General features: G+C 44.2%; 1 protein-coding gene across 6 annotated transcripts in view; it reads left to right on the forward strand.

Annotated features, from left to right (window-relative positions):
- Positions 1–18267, forward strand: part of CIT (citron rho-interacting serine/threonine kinase) — a 205654-nt gene that overhangs the window by 6532 nt on the left and 180855 nt on the right. For all 6 annotated transcript variants that reach the window (XM_077294796.1, XM_077294806.1, XM_077294822.1 and 3 more), the window contains exons 2-3: positions 4855–4952; positions 9827–9974. In XM_077294796.1, the coding sequence (XP_077150911.1) occupies positions 4855–4952; positions 9827–9974 (246 nt within the window). The remainder of the gene's footprint in view (positions 1–4854; positions 4953–9826; positions 9975–18267) is intronic.

The raw sequence follows: 18267 nt of genomic DNA on the forward strand, positions 1-18267 counted from the left end.
ATAGCGGCGGTTGCACAGTAGCATCTATTGGTAAGAAATAGATGTTACTGCGTAGGCGCCTCTACCGCCAATTTGTTGGATGTAAGTTTTTGTTCTAAGCCCACAATATTATATGCATTATGTAAAAAAAGGAAACAGGTTACTGAAGGATCAGTGACATGTCATAAGCCCATAAGAATACATATGTAAACAGGGCACCACATAAAGACCCGTCCACAGGCCTGCCCCGGAGCACGAGAATCTCAATATCTGAAAACTGCACATACAGATTAATCAACAACCACAAGATTGATTTCATCACCAGGTATCATTTTAATCAGTATAAAAGCGTCAACCTGACAGCGTCTGTAGTTTACTTAGCAAAATCCTGATGACAGGTTCGCTTTAAAAGGGTTCTCAGAAAAATTGTCACAATGGCCACCATCACATATTTCAGGCTGCAACTCGTATTTGGCTTTCATTGCGACTAGTTGCAGTCTGAAAAAGCACGACTTGAAACAGATGTTTTTAAACGATATTAGAGCAGGTTCTTTGTCAGGCTTAGTACCAGCTTTGTGGATGACCTTAAGGTTAAATTCACGTGTTCAGTATTTGGTCAGTATTTTCCATCAGTATTTGTAATCCAAAACCAGGAGTGGGGGATAAATGCAGAAGTGGTGCAAGTTTTTCTATTATGTTTTCCCTGATTGTTCCACTCACAAATTCTGATGTAAAATACTGACCTAATACTGAACTTGTGAACATGGCCTAATTGTTCTGCTCAGTCATCTTGACAGTTGTACACGCATTCTGCTCAGTCATCCTGACAGTTGTACACCCTTTCTGCTCAGTCATCCTGACAGTTGTACACCCTTTCTGCTCAGTCATCCTGACTGTTGTACACCCTTTCTGCTCAGTCATCCTGACTTGTACACCCATTCTGCTCAGTCAGCCTGACTGTTGTACACCCGTTCTGCTCAGTCAGCCTGACTGTTGTACACCCGTTCGGCTCAGTCAGCCTGACTGTTGTACACCCGTTCGGCTCAGTCAGCCTGACTGTTGTACACCCGTTCGGCTCAGTCAGCCTGACTGTTGTACACCCGTTCGGCTCAGTCAGCCTGACTGTTGTACACCCGTTCGGCTCAGTCAGCCTGACTGTTGTACACCCGTTCGGCTCAGTCAGCCTGACTGTTGTACACCCGTTCGGCTCAGTCAGCCTGACTGTTGTACACCCGTTCGGCTCAGTCAGCCTGACTGTTGTACACCCGTTCGGCTCAGTCAGCCTGACTGTTGTACACCCGTTCGGCTCAGTCAGCCTGACTGTTGTACACCCGTTCGGCTCAGTCAGCCTGACTGTTGTACACCCGTTCGGCTCAGTCAGCCTGACTGTTGTACACCCGTTCGGCTCAGTCAGCCTGACTGTTGTACACCCGTTCGGCTCAGTCAGCCTGACTGTTGTACACCCGTTCGGCTCAGTCAGCCTGACTGTTGTACACCCGTTCGGCTCAGTCAGCCTGACTGTTGTACACCCGTTCGGCTCAGTCAGCCTGACTGTTGTACACCCGTTCGGCTCAGTCAGCCTGACTGTTGTACACCTGTTCGGCTCAGTCAGCCTGACAGTTGTACACCCCTTTCAGCTTTGTTAGCATCACATGCTGGGCACAAAGATTGACTGGTTGGGTTTACAACTGAGTATGGAACAGGACTGAAGCAAGTAAAAGAAAGCCCATTCTGCTCAGTCAGCTGAGCATGTTTTTTTTTTTCTCCCCTTGTTGGAATGAGTTGCAGCTTGAAATATTTGACGGCCGGCATTTTGGACAGCTCAGATAGCCCCTTTTAGGGCGTCCAGATAATTCCGGTACCGGACTTATCCGTGTGTCCGTGTGCTCACGTGGCACATCCGTGTGTCACACGTGCAGCAGCCTTCTGCCGCCCGTGTGCCGCATCAGGACCACACGGATGGCCGCCGGGAAGCAGCTCTACAGTTAGTGCTGTCCCCTGCTTGTGGTGCTGAAGCCGGCTGTTATCCCTTCTCCCCTGCTCGGCCGGCGATCAGCACGAGCCAGGGAGAATAAATGAAAGCAAACCCGACGTGGGGGTCCCCCCTATATTATACAGCCAACCCGGCAAAACTCAAAGGTGTGGGCTGGTAAGGGGCCATGGATATGGCCACCCCAGCCTAAGAACAGCAGCCCGAAGCTGCCCAGAATAGGTGCATCTATTTGATGTGCCAATTCTGGAGCTTTGCCCAGTTCTTCCCACTGCCCTGTAGCACTGGCATACCTATCCATTACTAATCACCCAGTTGTTAAAGGTTTAATAAAACACACACACACAGTAAGAAAAAAGTATTTTAATGAAATAAAACAATACACACAGTTTTTCCACCTTTATTCTTTTGCTATTCCAAGCGAAGCCCTAGATCTCCTGGAAAAAAGTCAAAATAAAAAACCAACAATATACCCATACCTGTCCGCCGTACAGTCAAGTCCCACGCAGTAATCCATATCTGGGGGCATTTACATTTTACAACCGGGAGCGCTGCTAATGCGGCCGCTCCCGGCTGTAAACGACTGGGGAATGAATGAAATGCAGGGAGCGGAGCTTTGGTGACGTCACCGAAGCTGCGCCCACTGGCAGCATGAACTCTGCAGCGTGGGAAAATCAGTTGGCATTTTCCCAGGCTGAAGAGTTCACCTTAGTTCATGCCGCCAGGGGGCGCAGCTTCTGTGAATACATGTGGGGATTCCCTAACAAGCAGACAATCCCTGCATGTATTGAGGCTGTCTAACAGCCGCAAATCCGCCCAAGATACTAGGAGAACACCCGAGCATTCTCGGAAAACCCGAGTAACGAGTATACTCGCTCATCACTATCTAGCAGTTGCTTTTTTTTTTTTTGGGGGGGGGTGTACTGAAGAGGAGAGCAGTCTGACAGCAGCTTCTAGTACTCCCCTCTTGCTGAGAACAGATGGTCAGGCTGAGCATGTGTGTACAAGGTGAAAGGGGTTTTTCTTAAAGCTAGCTTGTTCATGTAACAGTTGTATAATGTTGTTGGCTACATAATTGCCAGAAGACATTTTACTAAAATCTGCTATGAAGGTTCTGTATATGATTACCAAAGACATCAGTTATTCAGCACATTGTATCCAACTTAGCTGTTAGCTGTATCTGCTAATGGTCTGCAGCAGAGGTGGGCAATTAATTTTCCCGAGGGGCTACATGATACTGTGACTGTTGTGGAGGGCCGAACCAATAGGCTGAAATGAATTAAGCTAAATATTAATATCAATATATAATTATGACTATAATAATTATAATATTAATTATCACTCAATATTGAGCAGAATTAAGTGTGCTGACAATACCCTATGTACCGTTTGAACCTGAATACAGCCTCTTCTGTATATCGTATGAGCCCGAGTTACAGCCAAAAGCAAAGAGACATACATATGAGCAGGGATCACCATAAAAAATTACAAATTTTATTAGAACATTCAATACCACATATAAGATTTAAAAACATTTAAAAAGAAGCGATGATTGGCACCCAATACAAAAAATAAATACATGTATGTAAACATTGTATAATAGCTGGTCATCCAAACACAAGCATCATTATTGGAAAAATAACAAAACCACACTGACACTTCCTGCCCCTGATGAAGTCTCAGTGGTGATAACACGCCTTGGGCTGACAGGAGCCGCTCTCTGCCTTTGCACCTTCATTACTGCACAATGAGGTTTGGTCCTGTGAGCGTATCTTAGCTACTCATAGCAATCAGATGGTTATTTGCTTAATTGATTATGGATACATTGAGTTAGCTGAGCTCTGAATCCAATCCTTTGGGACACTATATTGTTGGTTCATTTTCTCTGGATACATATCATTAGGTGGTTTTGATATTTTTCCAATGTTTGGATGACCAGCTATTATATAATGTTTACATACATGTATTTATTTTTTGTATTGGGTGCCCATCATCGCTTCTTTAGTTCACCTAAATGAATGAGACATGATATTGTTACAGGTCTTTACTTTGTCTTGAACCACATTACTGTTTATTCATCTCTATGTACCCCTTTTCAGCGGCACATATACTCATTGTTTGGAGGTTTATTTATATGTGTTATTTATAGGTGCTAATTGGCAATCTGCAGTTCCTGCACACAATGGTTATATATGATGTAACGTTTTTAAATGTTTTAAATCTTATATTTGGTGTTGAATGTACTAATAAAATTTGTAAAATTTGTTTACTTGACATATTGCAGGTTGATCCCTCTAAATATACACGTGATGGTGCCCTCCTTTTGTGTTTTTATGGATATTGTATGAGGCCAACACGGCCTCCCCATGTACAGCCTATGAGGCCCACATGGCCTCCCGACGTCCGGCATATGAGGCCCACACGGCCTCCCCACGTCCAGCATATGAGGCCCACATGGCCTCCCCACGTCCAGCATATGAGGCCCACATGGCCTCCCCACGTCCAGCATCGGAGACATCGAGCGGGCATGGTGTGGACCGTGGGCCACTGTTTTCAGCCCCTTGGTTGTCTCGGTCCGCGGCCCGGAATGAGACAACCAGAGGGCGCACTTTGCCCAGGTCACGTTTGCAGGTATAAATCTCAGTATATGGCTTTCTAAAGCTGAGCTCAGGAAAATTTAGGATGAATCCTACAATGGGAGAAAACTGCTAGAAAAATATCACGCAGGTGATCTTGTGGTTAGAGATACTGCCCTTGTGCCCAGGCCTCTTCTGAAAATTCACCTGTAATCGTGGGTACGCTTTTTAATACTGACAGAAGGCTATTATAATTTCCTGCCTTTAATATGCACTGTCATTTTCTGATATAATTATATTTTTTTCTAGAAATGTTGAAGTTCAAAGTTGGAATTCGTGGTGGAACAGACAGTCTATCATCAGAGCCCCTCACCAGCAGAGCTACACGGCTCCATAACTTTTTACAGGTGTTTCTTTTGTATATGTAGTTTCTTTAGTGTCCTCCCAAATTCACAAGTTTTCCCCTATCCTTTAGGCCCGGATGCAGACTGCCATATTTTTGGTCTCAGTGTGATCCGACAAAACATCGGTTTGCACTCGGGCCAATGTCTATAGGGCCGTTCATATATCCAACATTTTCCTCGGGCAAAAATTTGCTGCATGCCCGAGTTTGATCCGATATTTGGATCCCACTCAGCCATGCAAGTCAGTGAGTCCGTGGAAAATATCGGAATGTACTCGGATGTCATCTGAGTCAAGTCTGATTTAGGCTACTTTCACACATCTGGTTTTTGCCGTCAGGCATAATCCGGCAAGTTTTGAAAAAAACACGGACCCGTTTTTTTCTCATAGTTGTATTAGCGCTGGATTGTGCCTGATGGCCAGACGTTTCATCCGTTTTTTGCCGGATCCGTCCAAAATTTCTTTTTCAGCAGACGGAGAAAACGTCCATATGAACTATTTTTCTGTCCGGAACAGGAAGTCAGAATTTTAAGCCCGATAAACCACAACCGATCCAGCAAAAAAACGGATCCGGCGCATCAGTTTTTCACAATTTGCACCGGATCCTTTTTTTTTTTTTTTAAATGGACGGATTATGCCTGAAGGCAAAAACTGATGTGTGAAAGTAGCCTAAGCTGACTGACAGAAGGATAAGATGAAGTAATTTTTTCTCCATCTTATCATTCGCGAGAATCCGATGACACTGAATCAGAGTTTGATTTTCATAGTTGACCCGTATTCTGTGGGATGAAAGAATCTACTGTCCTCAGTCATAGGATCCATATATCATTGACAGGTCTCTCCATATGTATACATATGGGAGAGACCTATCAATCACTTGGAGCATGGCAAAGCCGATTAGTGGCTGTGGTGGACTGGTTAAGATTAAGACATACCTAGCTGCAATCACACAGCCTGGCTATATAATTCATGAATCTAGTGACAAGTTCACTTTTAATAATATTGAAGTGAAAACATTTATGACTCTGACGATGCAGAAAATAAAGGAGATACAGGAGTACAAATCATAGAAATATAGCATGAAGTATGACTGCGGTACAACTGTCAATGTGAAAGTGGTATCGCAATCTGAGTGCTGCTCTGCCGCAGGATTCTGCAACCCATGTAGCATAAGGGTATGTGCACACGTATTTTTTAGCTCTGCGGATTTTTCCGCAGCGGATTTCATAAATCCGCAGGTAAAAGGCACTGCGTTTTATCTGTGGATTTACTGCGGAATTACATGCGATTTTGTGTGGATTCCACCTGCGGTTTTACACCTGCGGATTCCTATTATGGAGCAGTTGTAAACCGCTGCGGAATCCGCACAAAGAATTGACATGCTGCGGAATGTAACCCGCAGCGTTTCCGCACGTTTTTTTCTGCAGCATGGGCACTGCGGATTGCGTTTTCCATAGGTTTACATTGTACTGTAAATGCATGGTAAGCTGCTGCGGACCCGCAGCTGCAGATCCGCAGCAAAATCCGCAACGTGTGCACATAGCCTAAGGCCTCTTTCACACATCCGTCGGAATGTGAACGTCGCAAAATGTCGTTCTGTGCAAAAAACGCATCCTGCAAATTTGCCCGCAGGATGCGTTTTGTGCACATAGACTTGTATTACCGACGCATCGTGACGTATTGACACACGTTCCATACGTCGTGCACTGGATGCGTCAGTAATTGGCGGACCGTCGTCACAAAAAACGTTCAATGTAGCTTTTTTTGTGCGACGGGTCCGCCATTTTCCACCGCGCATGCGTGGCCGAAACTCCGCCCCCTCCTCCCGGGACTGCAGAATGGGCAGTGGATGCATCCAACCGCTGCCCACGTCGTGCAGAGAATTCACAACGTCCGTCGGTACATCAGCCCGACGCATTACGACGGGCCCGTACCGACGGATGTGTGAAAGAGGCCTTAATGTAGAAAATCTCAGCACTCAGAAAATTGATGCAAAAAGATACAATTGCTAGACATCACATGATGAGAATATTAGGCTACTTTCACACTAGCGTAGTTTGGAATACGTCGCAATGCGCCGCTGTGACAAAAAAATACATCCTGCAAACGTGCCCGCAGGATGCGTTTTTTTTCCCCATATACTTACATTAGCAGCGCATTGCGACGTATGTCCATACGTCGCACACTGGAAGCATCGGCCCGTCGGCACAAAAAAACATTACATGTAACGTTTTTTCGTGCGTCGGGACCGCCATTTCCGACCGCACATGCGCAGACGGAACTCCGCCCCCTCCTCCCCGGACTTCACAATGGGCAGCGGAAGCGTTGTAAAACTGCTTCCGCTGCCCACGTCGGGCATTATTTTCACTACGGGCGTCGGCATGTCGGGCCGACGCATAGCGACGGCCCCGTGCCGACGCTAGTGTGAAAGTAGCCTTGCAAGCACTTGGTCCAAAATGCATGTAAGGCCTCTTTCACACTTCTGTCTTTCATGTCCCGTCACAATCCGTCAAGTTTTGAGAAAACAGGATCCTGCAAATTTTTCTGCAGGATCCTTTTTTTTTTCCCATAGACTTGTATTAGCGACAGATTGTGACGGATGGTCATCCGTTTCATCCGTCGTGCACTGGATCCGTCGGATAATAACTGTCCGTCGGGTGGTGAAAACGTTCAGAGGAATGTTTTTTCTGCACATTGGAAAATTGCTCAGCCTCGGTTCCTGCGCTGCCCGGCGGCGGCTGTATGGAAGCCTATGGACGCAGGATCCGTTGCTGACCGTCAAACACTGGAATCCAGCGACTTATGCCGTTTTTCCATTCTGAGCATGCCTGGAAGGATTTTCTAGTCCGGGAACAAAATAAAAAAATTCTCTCTCTGTCTCTCTCATAAAAATTCAGGCGGCGCATCCGCCCAAATACTGCAAACGTTGCGTACATTTTAACACTATTTCCTAAACATACGTCTCGGCGATGCATTAGGACGGGACACTGCCGACGGAAGTGTGAAAGAGGCCTAAGAGCCAATACTGCTAGACATTTAAATGGAACCTGTAGCCTCAAAAAACATTATCTGCAAATATAGTGATAATCTGCAGGTAAGTGGTATTTAAATCATGTCCAAGCTGTCTTACTGGAAATGTGCTGAGTACATTGCTGACGGTGTTGTCACACACCAGTCAAGATGATCGCCTCCATGCTACGCCGCATTGAGGCAAAAGGAGCCCCGACCATTTCAGTGGGCCATCATTTCAGATTTTCAGATATACTAATTTACTGAGATAATGACTTTTGGGTTTTCATTGGCTGTATGTCATAATCATCAACATTAACAGAAATAAACACTTGAAACACATCACTCTGTAATGACTCTATATAATGAGTTTCACTTTTTGTATTGAAGAACTGAAATAAATTAACTTACTTATGATATTGTAATTTTGTGAGAGACACCTGTATTTCCCGGTGGTCGACGCTCATAGCAAGTGATCTGATCATCGCCTGTATGTAGCAAAGGCAATTGGGTTATGGCAACTTCTATTAAAAGCATGGCAAAAGTAAAAAAAAATAATTTTTTTTAGAAATATTACAAAAATATATATATAAAAGTTGATATCACCCCCTTTTGCCCCCATTCAAAATAAAACAATACCTAAAAATCAAACATACACATATTTGGTATTGCCGCATTTGGAATCGCCCAATCTATCAATATAAAAAAATTAACCCGATTGGCAAATGGCGTAACGAGAAAAAAAGTCAAAGCGGTAGAATTACATTTTTTTTGGTTGCTGCAACATTGCATTAAAATGCAGGTGATCAAAAGTTCTTATCTGCACCAAAATGGTGTATTTAAAAACGTCAGCTAAGCACACAAAAAATAAGCTCTCACCCAACCCGAGATCATGAAAATTGGAGCTGCTACGGGTATCGGAAAATGGCGCTATTTTTTTTTTTTAACAGTTTGGATTTTTTTTTCACTACTTAGGTAAAAAAGAACCTACACATGTTTTGGTGTCTATGAACTCGTAATGACCTGGAGAATCATAAAGGCAGGTCACTTCTAGGATTTAGTGAATATAGGAAAAAGCAAAACAAAAAACAATTGTGGAATTGCACTTTTTTTGCAATTTCACCACACTTCAATTTTTTCCCCCCATTTTTTTAGTACACGATATGTTAAAACCAATGGTGTCGTTGAAAAGTACAACTCATCCCACAAAAAACAAGCCCTCACATGGCCATATTGACAGAAAAATAAAAAAGTTATAGTTCTGGGAAGAAGGGGAGCGAAAAATGAAAATACCTCCATCATAACTTTCCCACTAAGAAAGTTAATTTTAAGCAACATTTTAATCAATATATCTTAGAATAATAATAACTTCCACAATTGGATGTGTAAATAAAATGTTCCTGTGCTGAGATAATCTTATAAATGTGCCCCTGCTGTGTACTGTGTAATGGCCGTGTCTGACCGTACAAGGACATGGTCTGGTCATACCACAGCTCCTGGGCAGGGGAGGAAGGAAAAAGATTATACAGACAGGACAGCAGGGCTTCACAGCTGATTCTTTGAGGTAAAACATTGTTTAAAAACAGGCAGTGAAATGTTTTACCTGACAGAAAGAATCAGCAGCAATCCCCTGCTGTAATGTTTGTGTCCTTTCTTTTGCTTCCTCCCCTGCCCAGGTATGGTGCCGGCACTAGAGGTGTTATTATTTTACTGGGGGGAAAACTGGTGAACAGAATGGTTTATCCAAGTACTGGACAACCCTTTAAAATAAACAGTACTGATAGAGGTTCACAGGCAGGTTATACATGGAGCAGACTCTAACATTACTATTATATGCTGATGTTCTTTATTGAGTATTATTTGTTTCTAGGGAAAATCATCATGTCAGTTTCCTTTGCAACAACAACTGTGTGCTCTGACGAGGGAAGGACTTCTGGATTCCTTATTTGTCCTCTTTGAAGAATGTAACAGTCCAGCATTACTGAAGATTAAACATGTGTCTAACTTTGTAAAAAAATGTAAGTTTAGTTCAGTTACCTTTTAATCATCTTGGTCTCATTTATCACAAGCGCCTACCTGAGAAGTAGGCCTTGCTGCTTATAGCAACCAATCAGGGCTCTGTTTGTATAAACTGCTTGAGGGGTTTTCCCAAATTGTGCGTTATCACCATCCATAGGATATGCACTTACTCATTGCCTGGACTCTCTGCAATCCCCGAAAAAAGGACTCTGCGGCGCTCTGCCTGAGTGGAGCTGAGGTAAAAGCATGCGCACCTAGTTTCATTATGTGACTGCTGAAATAAGCAAGTGCTATAGTCTGCTAACTTTGCCTGTCCTATAGTCGGAGAATGCACTGGAGCATCATCCTCCGCTCAGTTTAGACAGGGCCCTCTATATAACCTACTTGGGGAATTACCTTTAAAGAAAAGTAGAAGCCTCTGTATGGGTAGAGAATTACATCACAAACAGGTTTCTCAGAGTGTGTATGAGGGTAGCCTCTAAATATACAGGGTGGGCCATTTATATGGATACACCTGGGTGGGCCATTTATAAAGTTGGATCCAAAATGGCTGACTTCAAAATGGCCACCATGGTCACCACCCATCTTGAAAAGTTTTCCCCCACCCATATACCGTATATACTTGAGTATAAGCCGACCCGAGTATAAGCCGACCCCCCTGATTTTGCCACAAAAAAATGGGAAAACTTATTGACTCGAGTATAAGCCTAGGGTGGAAAATGCAGCAGCTACCGGTGAATTTCAAAATTAAAAATAGATGCTCCATACCGTTCATTATGGCCCCATAGATGCTCGACATAAAGCTGTGCCACATATAATGCTCTGCACCATTCATTATGGCCCCATAGATGCTCGACATAAAGCTGTGCCACATATAATGCTCTGCACCGTTCATTATGGCCCCATAGATGCTCCACATAAAGCTGTGCCATATATAATGCTCTGCACCGTTCATTATGGCCCCATAGATGCTCCACATAAAGCTGTGCCATATATAATGCTCTGCACCGTTCATTATGGCCCCATAGATGCTCCACATAAAGCTGTGCCACATATAATGCTCTGCACCGTTCGTTATGGCCCCATAGATGCTCCACATAAAGCTGTGCCATATACAATGCTCTGCACCTTTGATTATGGCCCCATAGATAGCTGTGCCATATACAATGCTCTGCACCTTTGATTATGGCCCCATAGATAGCTGTGCCATATACAATGCTCTGCACCTTTGATTATGGCCCCATAGATAGCTGTGCCATATATAATGCTCTGCACCTTTGATTATGGCCCCATAGATAGCTGTGCCATATATAATGCTCTGCACCTTTGATTATGGCCCCATAGATAGCTGTGCCATATATAATGCTCTGCACCTTTGACCTTTGATTATGGCCCCATAGATGCTCCACATAAAGCTGTGCCTTATATATAGTGCTCTGCACCGTTGCCCCATAGATGCTCCACATAAAGCTGTGCCTTATATATAGTGCTCTGCACCGTTGCCCCATAGATGCTCCACATAAAGCTGTGCCTTATATATAGTGCTCTGCACCGTTGCCCCATAGATGCTCCACATAAAGCTGTGCCTTATATATAGTGCTCTGCACCGTTGCCCCATAGATGCTCCACATAAAGCTGTGCCTTATATATAGTGCTCTGCACCGTTGCCCCATAGATGCTCCACATAAAGCTGTGCCTTATATATAGTGCTCTGCACCGTTGCCCCATAGATGCTCCACATAAAGCTGTGCCTTATATATAGTGCTCTGCACCGTTGCCCCATAGATGCTCCACATAAAGCTGTGCCTTATATATAGTGCTCTGCACCGTTGCCCCATAGATGTTCCACATAAAGCTGTGCCCTATATATAGTGCTCTGCACCGTTGCCCCATAGATGCTCCACATAAAGCTGTGCCTTATATATAATGCTCTGCACCGTTGCTCCATAGATGCTCCACATAAATCTGTGCCATTGCTGCTGCAATAAAAAAAACAAAACACATACTCACCTGTCTTGCTTGCAGCTCCTCAGCGTCCCGTCCCGGCGTCTCTCTGCACTGACTGATCAGGCAGAGGGCGGCGCGCACACTATATGCGTCATCGCGCCCTCTGACCTGAACAGTCAGAACAAGAGGACGCGAAGACAGAGCGGCGCCCGGCGTGTGGAACGTGGGAAGGTAAATATGTAATACTTACCTGCTCCCGGCGTCCCGCTCCTTCCCCCGGACAGCTGGTATTCGGTGCCGCAGCCTCTTCCTCTGTCAGCGGTCACCGGCACCGCTGATTAGAGAAATGAATTATGCGGCTCCGCCCCTATGGGAGGTGGAGCAGCCTATTCATTTCTCTAATGAGCGGTCCCATGTGACCGCTGAACAGGGGAAGAGCTGCGGCACCGAAGACCGTGGGACGGGCAGGGGGAGCGCCAGGTGCCCCGGAAGCAGGTAAGTATGCCTCAGCGCCCTCTCCCCCTCACCCGACGACCGTGACTCGAGTATAAGCCGAGGGAGCACTTTCAGCCCAAAAATTTGGGCTGAAAATCTCGGCTTATACTCGAGTATATACGGTACTAATGTGCCACAAACAGGAAGCTGATATCGCCAACCATTCCCATTTTATTTAGGAGTATCCCAGTTCATGGCCCACCCAGGTGTATCCATATAAATGGCCCACCCTGTACTTCCCTCTCAGGCTGCACTTCGTTTGATGACACAGAAACCCAAAACTTTCAAGACGGAGTTAGTAGATTTTACAAATATATAGTTGATTTTACTGTAGCACTTGATGGAACATTTATGCAGAGGATTGCAAGTGCAAAACTTAACCCCTTCCTGACATCTGACGTACTATCCCGTCGAGGTGGGGTGGGCCCGTATGACCGCCGACGGGATAGTACGTCATACGCGATCAGCGGCGCTCACGGGGGGAGCGCCGCCGATCGCGGCCGGGTGTCAGCTGATTATCACAGCTGACATCCGGCACTATGTGCCAGGAGCGGTCACGGACCGCCCCCGGCACATTAACCCCCGGCACACCGCGATCAAACATGATCGCGATGTGCCGGCGGTGCAGGGAAGCATCGCGCAGGGAGAGGGCTCCCTGCGGGCTTCCCTGAGCCCCCCGCAGCAACGCGATGTGATCGCGTTGCTGCGAGGGTCTTACCTCCCTCCCTGCAGCTCCCAGACCCGGATCCAAGATGGCCGCGGATCCGGGTCCTGCAGGGAGGGAGGTGGCTTCACAGACGCCTGCTCAGAGCAGGCACTGTGAAGCAGCCTGCACTTTCCTCAGATCGGTGATCTGTCAGAGTGCTATGCAAACTGGCAGATCACCGATCTGTATTGTCCCCCCCTGGGGCAAAGTAAAAAAGTTAAAAAAAAAATTTTCCAAATGTGTAAAAAAAAAAAAAAAAAAATATTCCAAAATAATGAAAAAAAAAATAAAATATTATTCCCATAAATACATTTCTTTATCTAAATAAAATAAAAAAAACAATAAAAGTACACATATTTAGTATCGCCGCGTCCGTAACGACCCAACCTATAAAACTGCCCCACTAGTTAACCCCTTCAGTAAACACCGTAAGAAAAAAAAAAAAAAAACGAGGCAAAAAACAACGCTTTATTACCATACCGCCGAACAAAAAGTGGAATAACACGCGATCAAAAAGACGGATATAAATAACCATGGTACCGCTGAAAACGTCATCTTGTCCCGCAAAAAACGAGCCGCCATACAGCATCATCAGCAAAAAAATAAAAAAGTTATAGTCCTGAGAATAAAGCGATACCAAAATAATTATTTTTTCTATAAAATAGTTTTTATCGTATAAAAGCGCCAAAACATAAAAAAATGATATAAATGAGATATCGCTGTAATCGTACTGACCCGACGAATAAAACTGCTTTATCAATTTTACCAAACGCGGAACGGTATAAACGCCTCTCCCAAAAGAAATTCATGAATAGCTGGTTTTTGGTCATTCTGCCTCACAAAAATCGGAATAAAAACTGATCAAAAATGGTCACGTGTCCGAAAATGTTACCAATAAAAACGTCAACTCGTCCCACAAAAAACAAGACCTCACATGACTCTGTGGACCAAAATGTGGAAAAATTATAGGTCTCAAAATGTGGAGACGCAAAAACTTTTTTGCTATAAAAAGCGTCTTTTAGGCTGGTTTCACACTTGCGTTTTTATCTGCATGCGTTTTTTAAAAAAACCGCATGTGTGAAAAAATGCATGTAAACGTGGTAAAACGCATGCGTTTTTAGACGCATGCGTTTTTATAGAAAAACACAAGAAAACAAACAAACAAAAAAAACCCTACCCCTAACCTGAAATACGTGGCACTAAAATATACGTTTATATACGTATATAAGTGCCACGATATTTCAGTGGCCACGTATATAAGTGCCACGTATATAAGTGCCACGTATATAAGTGCCACGTACTTAAGTGCCACGTACTTAAGTGCCACGTACTTAAGTGCCACGTACTTACGTGCCACGTATTTACGTGCCACGTATTTACGTGCCACGTATTTACGTGCCACGTATTTACGTGCCACGTATTTAAGTGCCACGTACTTAAGTGCCACGTACTTAAGTGCCACGTATTTACGTGCCACGATATTTCAGTGCCACGTATAACCACATAGTTATAGTATTTATAGTACGTGGCACTGAAATACGTGGCACTGAAATATCGTGGCACTGAAACACGTGGCACTGAAACACGTGGCACTGAAACACGTGGCACTTAAATACGTGGCACTTAAATATGTGGCACTTAAATACGTGGCACTTAAATACGTGGCACTTATGACTGTCAGAAAATGTTCATTAAACGGTTAGAGGTGAGGTTAGGGGTGTGGTTAGGGTTACCGTTGGGATTAGGGTTAGGGGTGTGTTTGGGTTAGGGTTTCAGGTAGAATTGGGGAGTTTCCACTGTTCAGGCACATCAGGGGCTCTCCAAACGCGACATGGCGTCCGATCTCAATTCCAGCCAATTCTGCGTTGAAAAAGTAAAACAGTGCTCCTTCCCTTCCGAGCTCTCCCGTGCGTCCAAAAAGGGGTTTATCCCAACATATGGGTTATCAGCGTACTCGGGACAAATTGAACAACAACTTCTGGGGTCCAAGTTCTCTTGTTATCCTTGGGAAAATAAAAATTTGGGGGGCTAAAAATCATTTTTGTGGGAAAAAAATATGTTTTATTTTCACGGCTCTGCGTTGTAAACTGTAGTGAAACACTTGGGGGTTCAAAGTTCTCACAACACATCTAGATAAGTTCCTTGGGAGGTCTAGTTTCCAATATGGGGTCACTTGTGGGGGGTTTGTACTGTTTGGGTACATCAGGGGCTCTGCAAATGCAACGTGACGCCTGCAGACCAATCCATTTAAGTCTGCATTCCAAATGGCGCTCCTTCCCTTCCGAGCTCTGTCATGTGCCCAAACAGTGGTTACCCCCCACATAGGGGGTATCAGCGTACTTAGGACAAATTGGAAAACAACTTTTAGGGTCCAATTTATTCTGTTACCCTTGTAAAAATACAAAGCTGGGGGCTAAAAAATCATTTTTGTGAAAAAAAAAAGAATTTTTATTTTCACGGCTTTGCGTTACAAACTGTAGTGAAACACTTGGGGGTTCAAAGTTCTCACAACACATCTAGATAAGTTCCTTGGGAGGTCTAGTTTCCAATATGGGGTCACTTGTGGGGGGTTTGTACTGTTTGGGTACATCAGGGGCTCTGCAAATGCAACGTGACGCCTGCAGACCAATCCATTTAAGTCTGCATTCCAAATGGCGCTCCTTCCCTTCCGAGCTCTGTCATGCGCCCAAACAGTGGTTACCCTCCATATATGGGGTATCAGCGTACTCAGGACAAATTGGACAACAACTTTTGGGGTCCAGTTTATTCTGTTACTCTTGTAAAAATACAAAAGCTGGGGGCTAAAAAATCATTTTTGTGAAAAAAAAAAAAGAATTTTTATTTTCACGGCTCTGCGTTATAATCTGTAGTGAAACACTTGGGGGTGCAAAGCTCTCAAAACACATCTAGATAAGTTCCTTAGGGGGTCTAATTTCCAAAATGGTGTCATTTGTGGGGGGTTTCAATGTTTAGGCACATCAGGGGCTCTCCAAACGCAACATGGCGTCCCATCTCAATTCCAGTCAATTTTGCATTGAAAAGTCAAATGGCGCTCCTTCCCTTCCAAGCTCTGCCATGCGCCCAAACAGTGGTTTACCCCAACATATGGGGTATCTGCGTACTCAGGACAAATTGCACAACGTTTTTTGGGGACCAATTTCTTCTCTTACCCTTGGGAAAATAAAAAATTGGGGGCGAAAAGATCATTTTTGTGAAAAAATATGATTTTTTATTTTTACGGCTCTGCATTATAAACTTCTGTGAAGCACTTGGTGGGTCAAAGTGCTCACCACACATCTAGATAAGTTCCTTAGGGGGTCTACTTTCCAAAATGGTGTCACTTGTAGGGGGTTTCAATGTTTAGGCACATCAGGGGCTCTCCAAACGCAACATGGCGTCCCATCTCAATTCCAGTCAATTTTGCATTGAAAAGTCAAATGGCGCTCCTTCCCTTCCAAGCTCTGCCATGCGCCCAAACAGTGGTTTACCCCAACATATGGGGTATCTGCGTACTCAGGACAAATTGCACAACATTTTTTGGGGACCAATTTCTTCTCTTACCATTGGGAAAATAAAAAATTGGGGGCGAAAAGATCATTTTTGTGAAAAAATATGATTTTTTATTTTTACGGCTCTGCATTATAAACTTCTGTGAAGCACTTGGTGGGTCAAAGTGCTCACCACACATCTAGATAAGTTCCTTAGGGGGTCTACTTTCCAAAATGGTGTCACTTGTAGGGGGTTTCAATGTTTAGGCACATCATGGGCTCTCCAAACGCAACATGGCGTCCCATCTCAATTCCAGTCAATTTTGCATTGAAAAGTCAAATGGCGCTCCTTCCCTTCCAAGCTCTGCCATGCGCCCAAACAATGGTTTACACCCACATATGGGGTATCAGCGTACTCAGGACAAATTGTACAACAACTTTTGCAGTCTATTTTCTCCTGTTACCCTTGGTAAAATAAAACAAATTGGAGCTGAAATAAATTTTGTGTGAAAAAAAATTAAATGTTCATTTTTATTTAAACATTCCAAAAATTCCTGTGAAACACCTGAAGGGTTAATAAACTTCTTGAGTGTGGTTTTGAGCACCTTGAGGGGTGCAGTTTTTAGAATGGTGTCACACTTGGGTATTTTCTATCATACAGACCCCTCAAAATGACTTCAAATGAGATGTGGTCCCTAAAAAAAAATGGTGTTGTAAAAATGAGAAATTGCTGGTCAACTTTTAACCCTTATAACTCCCTAACAAAAAAAAATTTTGGTTCCAAAATTGTGCTGATGTAAAGTAGACATGTGGGAAATGTTACTTATTAAGTATTTTGCGTGACATATGTCTGTGATTTAAGGGCATAAAAATTCAAAGTTGGAAAATTGCAAAATTTTCAAAATTTTCGCCAAATTTCCGTTTTTTTCACAAATAAACGCAAGTTATATCGAAGAAATTTTACCACTATCATGAAGTACAATATGTCACAAGAAAACAATGTCAGAATCGCCAAGATCCGTTGAAGCGTTCCAGAGTTATAACCTCCTAAAGGGACAGTGGTCAGAATTGTAAAAATTGGCCCGGTCATTAACGTGCAAACCACCCTTGGGGGTGAAGGGGTTAAAGGGGCTGTCCGGTCCCAATCGATAAGTCTGCAGTCCATCTGTGTGAGTGGATTTGCTGCTTTCTGAGCCGGGATCAGAATGAATGTATGATTTATACATACTCCTGCTTAGAGCCTTTCCAGTTGTATGGAGTAAGGCCGTGGCCCATCTAGTGATGCTGCCGTCTAGTGGGCGTGGCCAACTGGAGAGCGTGGCCTTGCTCCTTACAAATATGTAGAATCGAGGCTGCGCCCACTGGCCACCAGTATGTATAACTCATATGTACCTGCTGGTCCCGGGTCAGAAACCAGTGAATCCCTGCAGTGCACAGCGTGTGCGTGGGGGGTATTCATAAGTCTGCATTCACACAGAGTGACTTCTATCTTCTTCTTATCCCTATGACACACTCACTATCATGTTCTGCTCCAGAACTCCTCTGCTGCAGGGCCTGGCTAGTTGTTAACCCTTCCCTGCCCAGGGGAAGATAGGGTGCTACCTATTTTCCCATTAACTTCACATAAAAGGATTACAATAAACAATAACATTAACC

This window comes from Ranitomeya variabilis, chromosome 1 (assembly GCF_051348905.1).
Source record: "Ranitomeya variabilis isolate aRanVar5 chromosome 1, aRanVar5.hap1, whole genome shotgun sequence".
NCBI classification, from domain to species: domain Eukaryota; kingdom Metazoa; phylum Chordata; class Amphibia; order Anura; family Dendrobatidae; genus Ranitomeya; species Ranitomeya variabilis.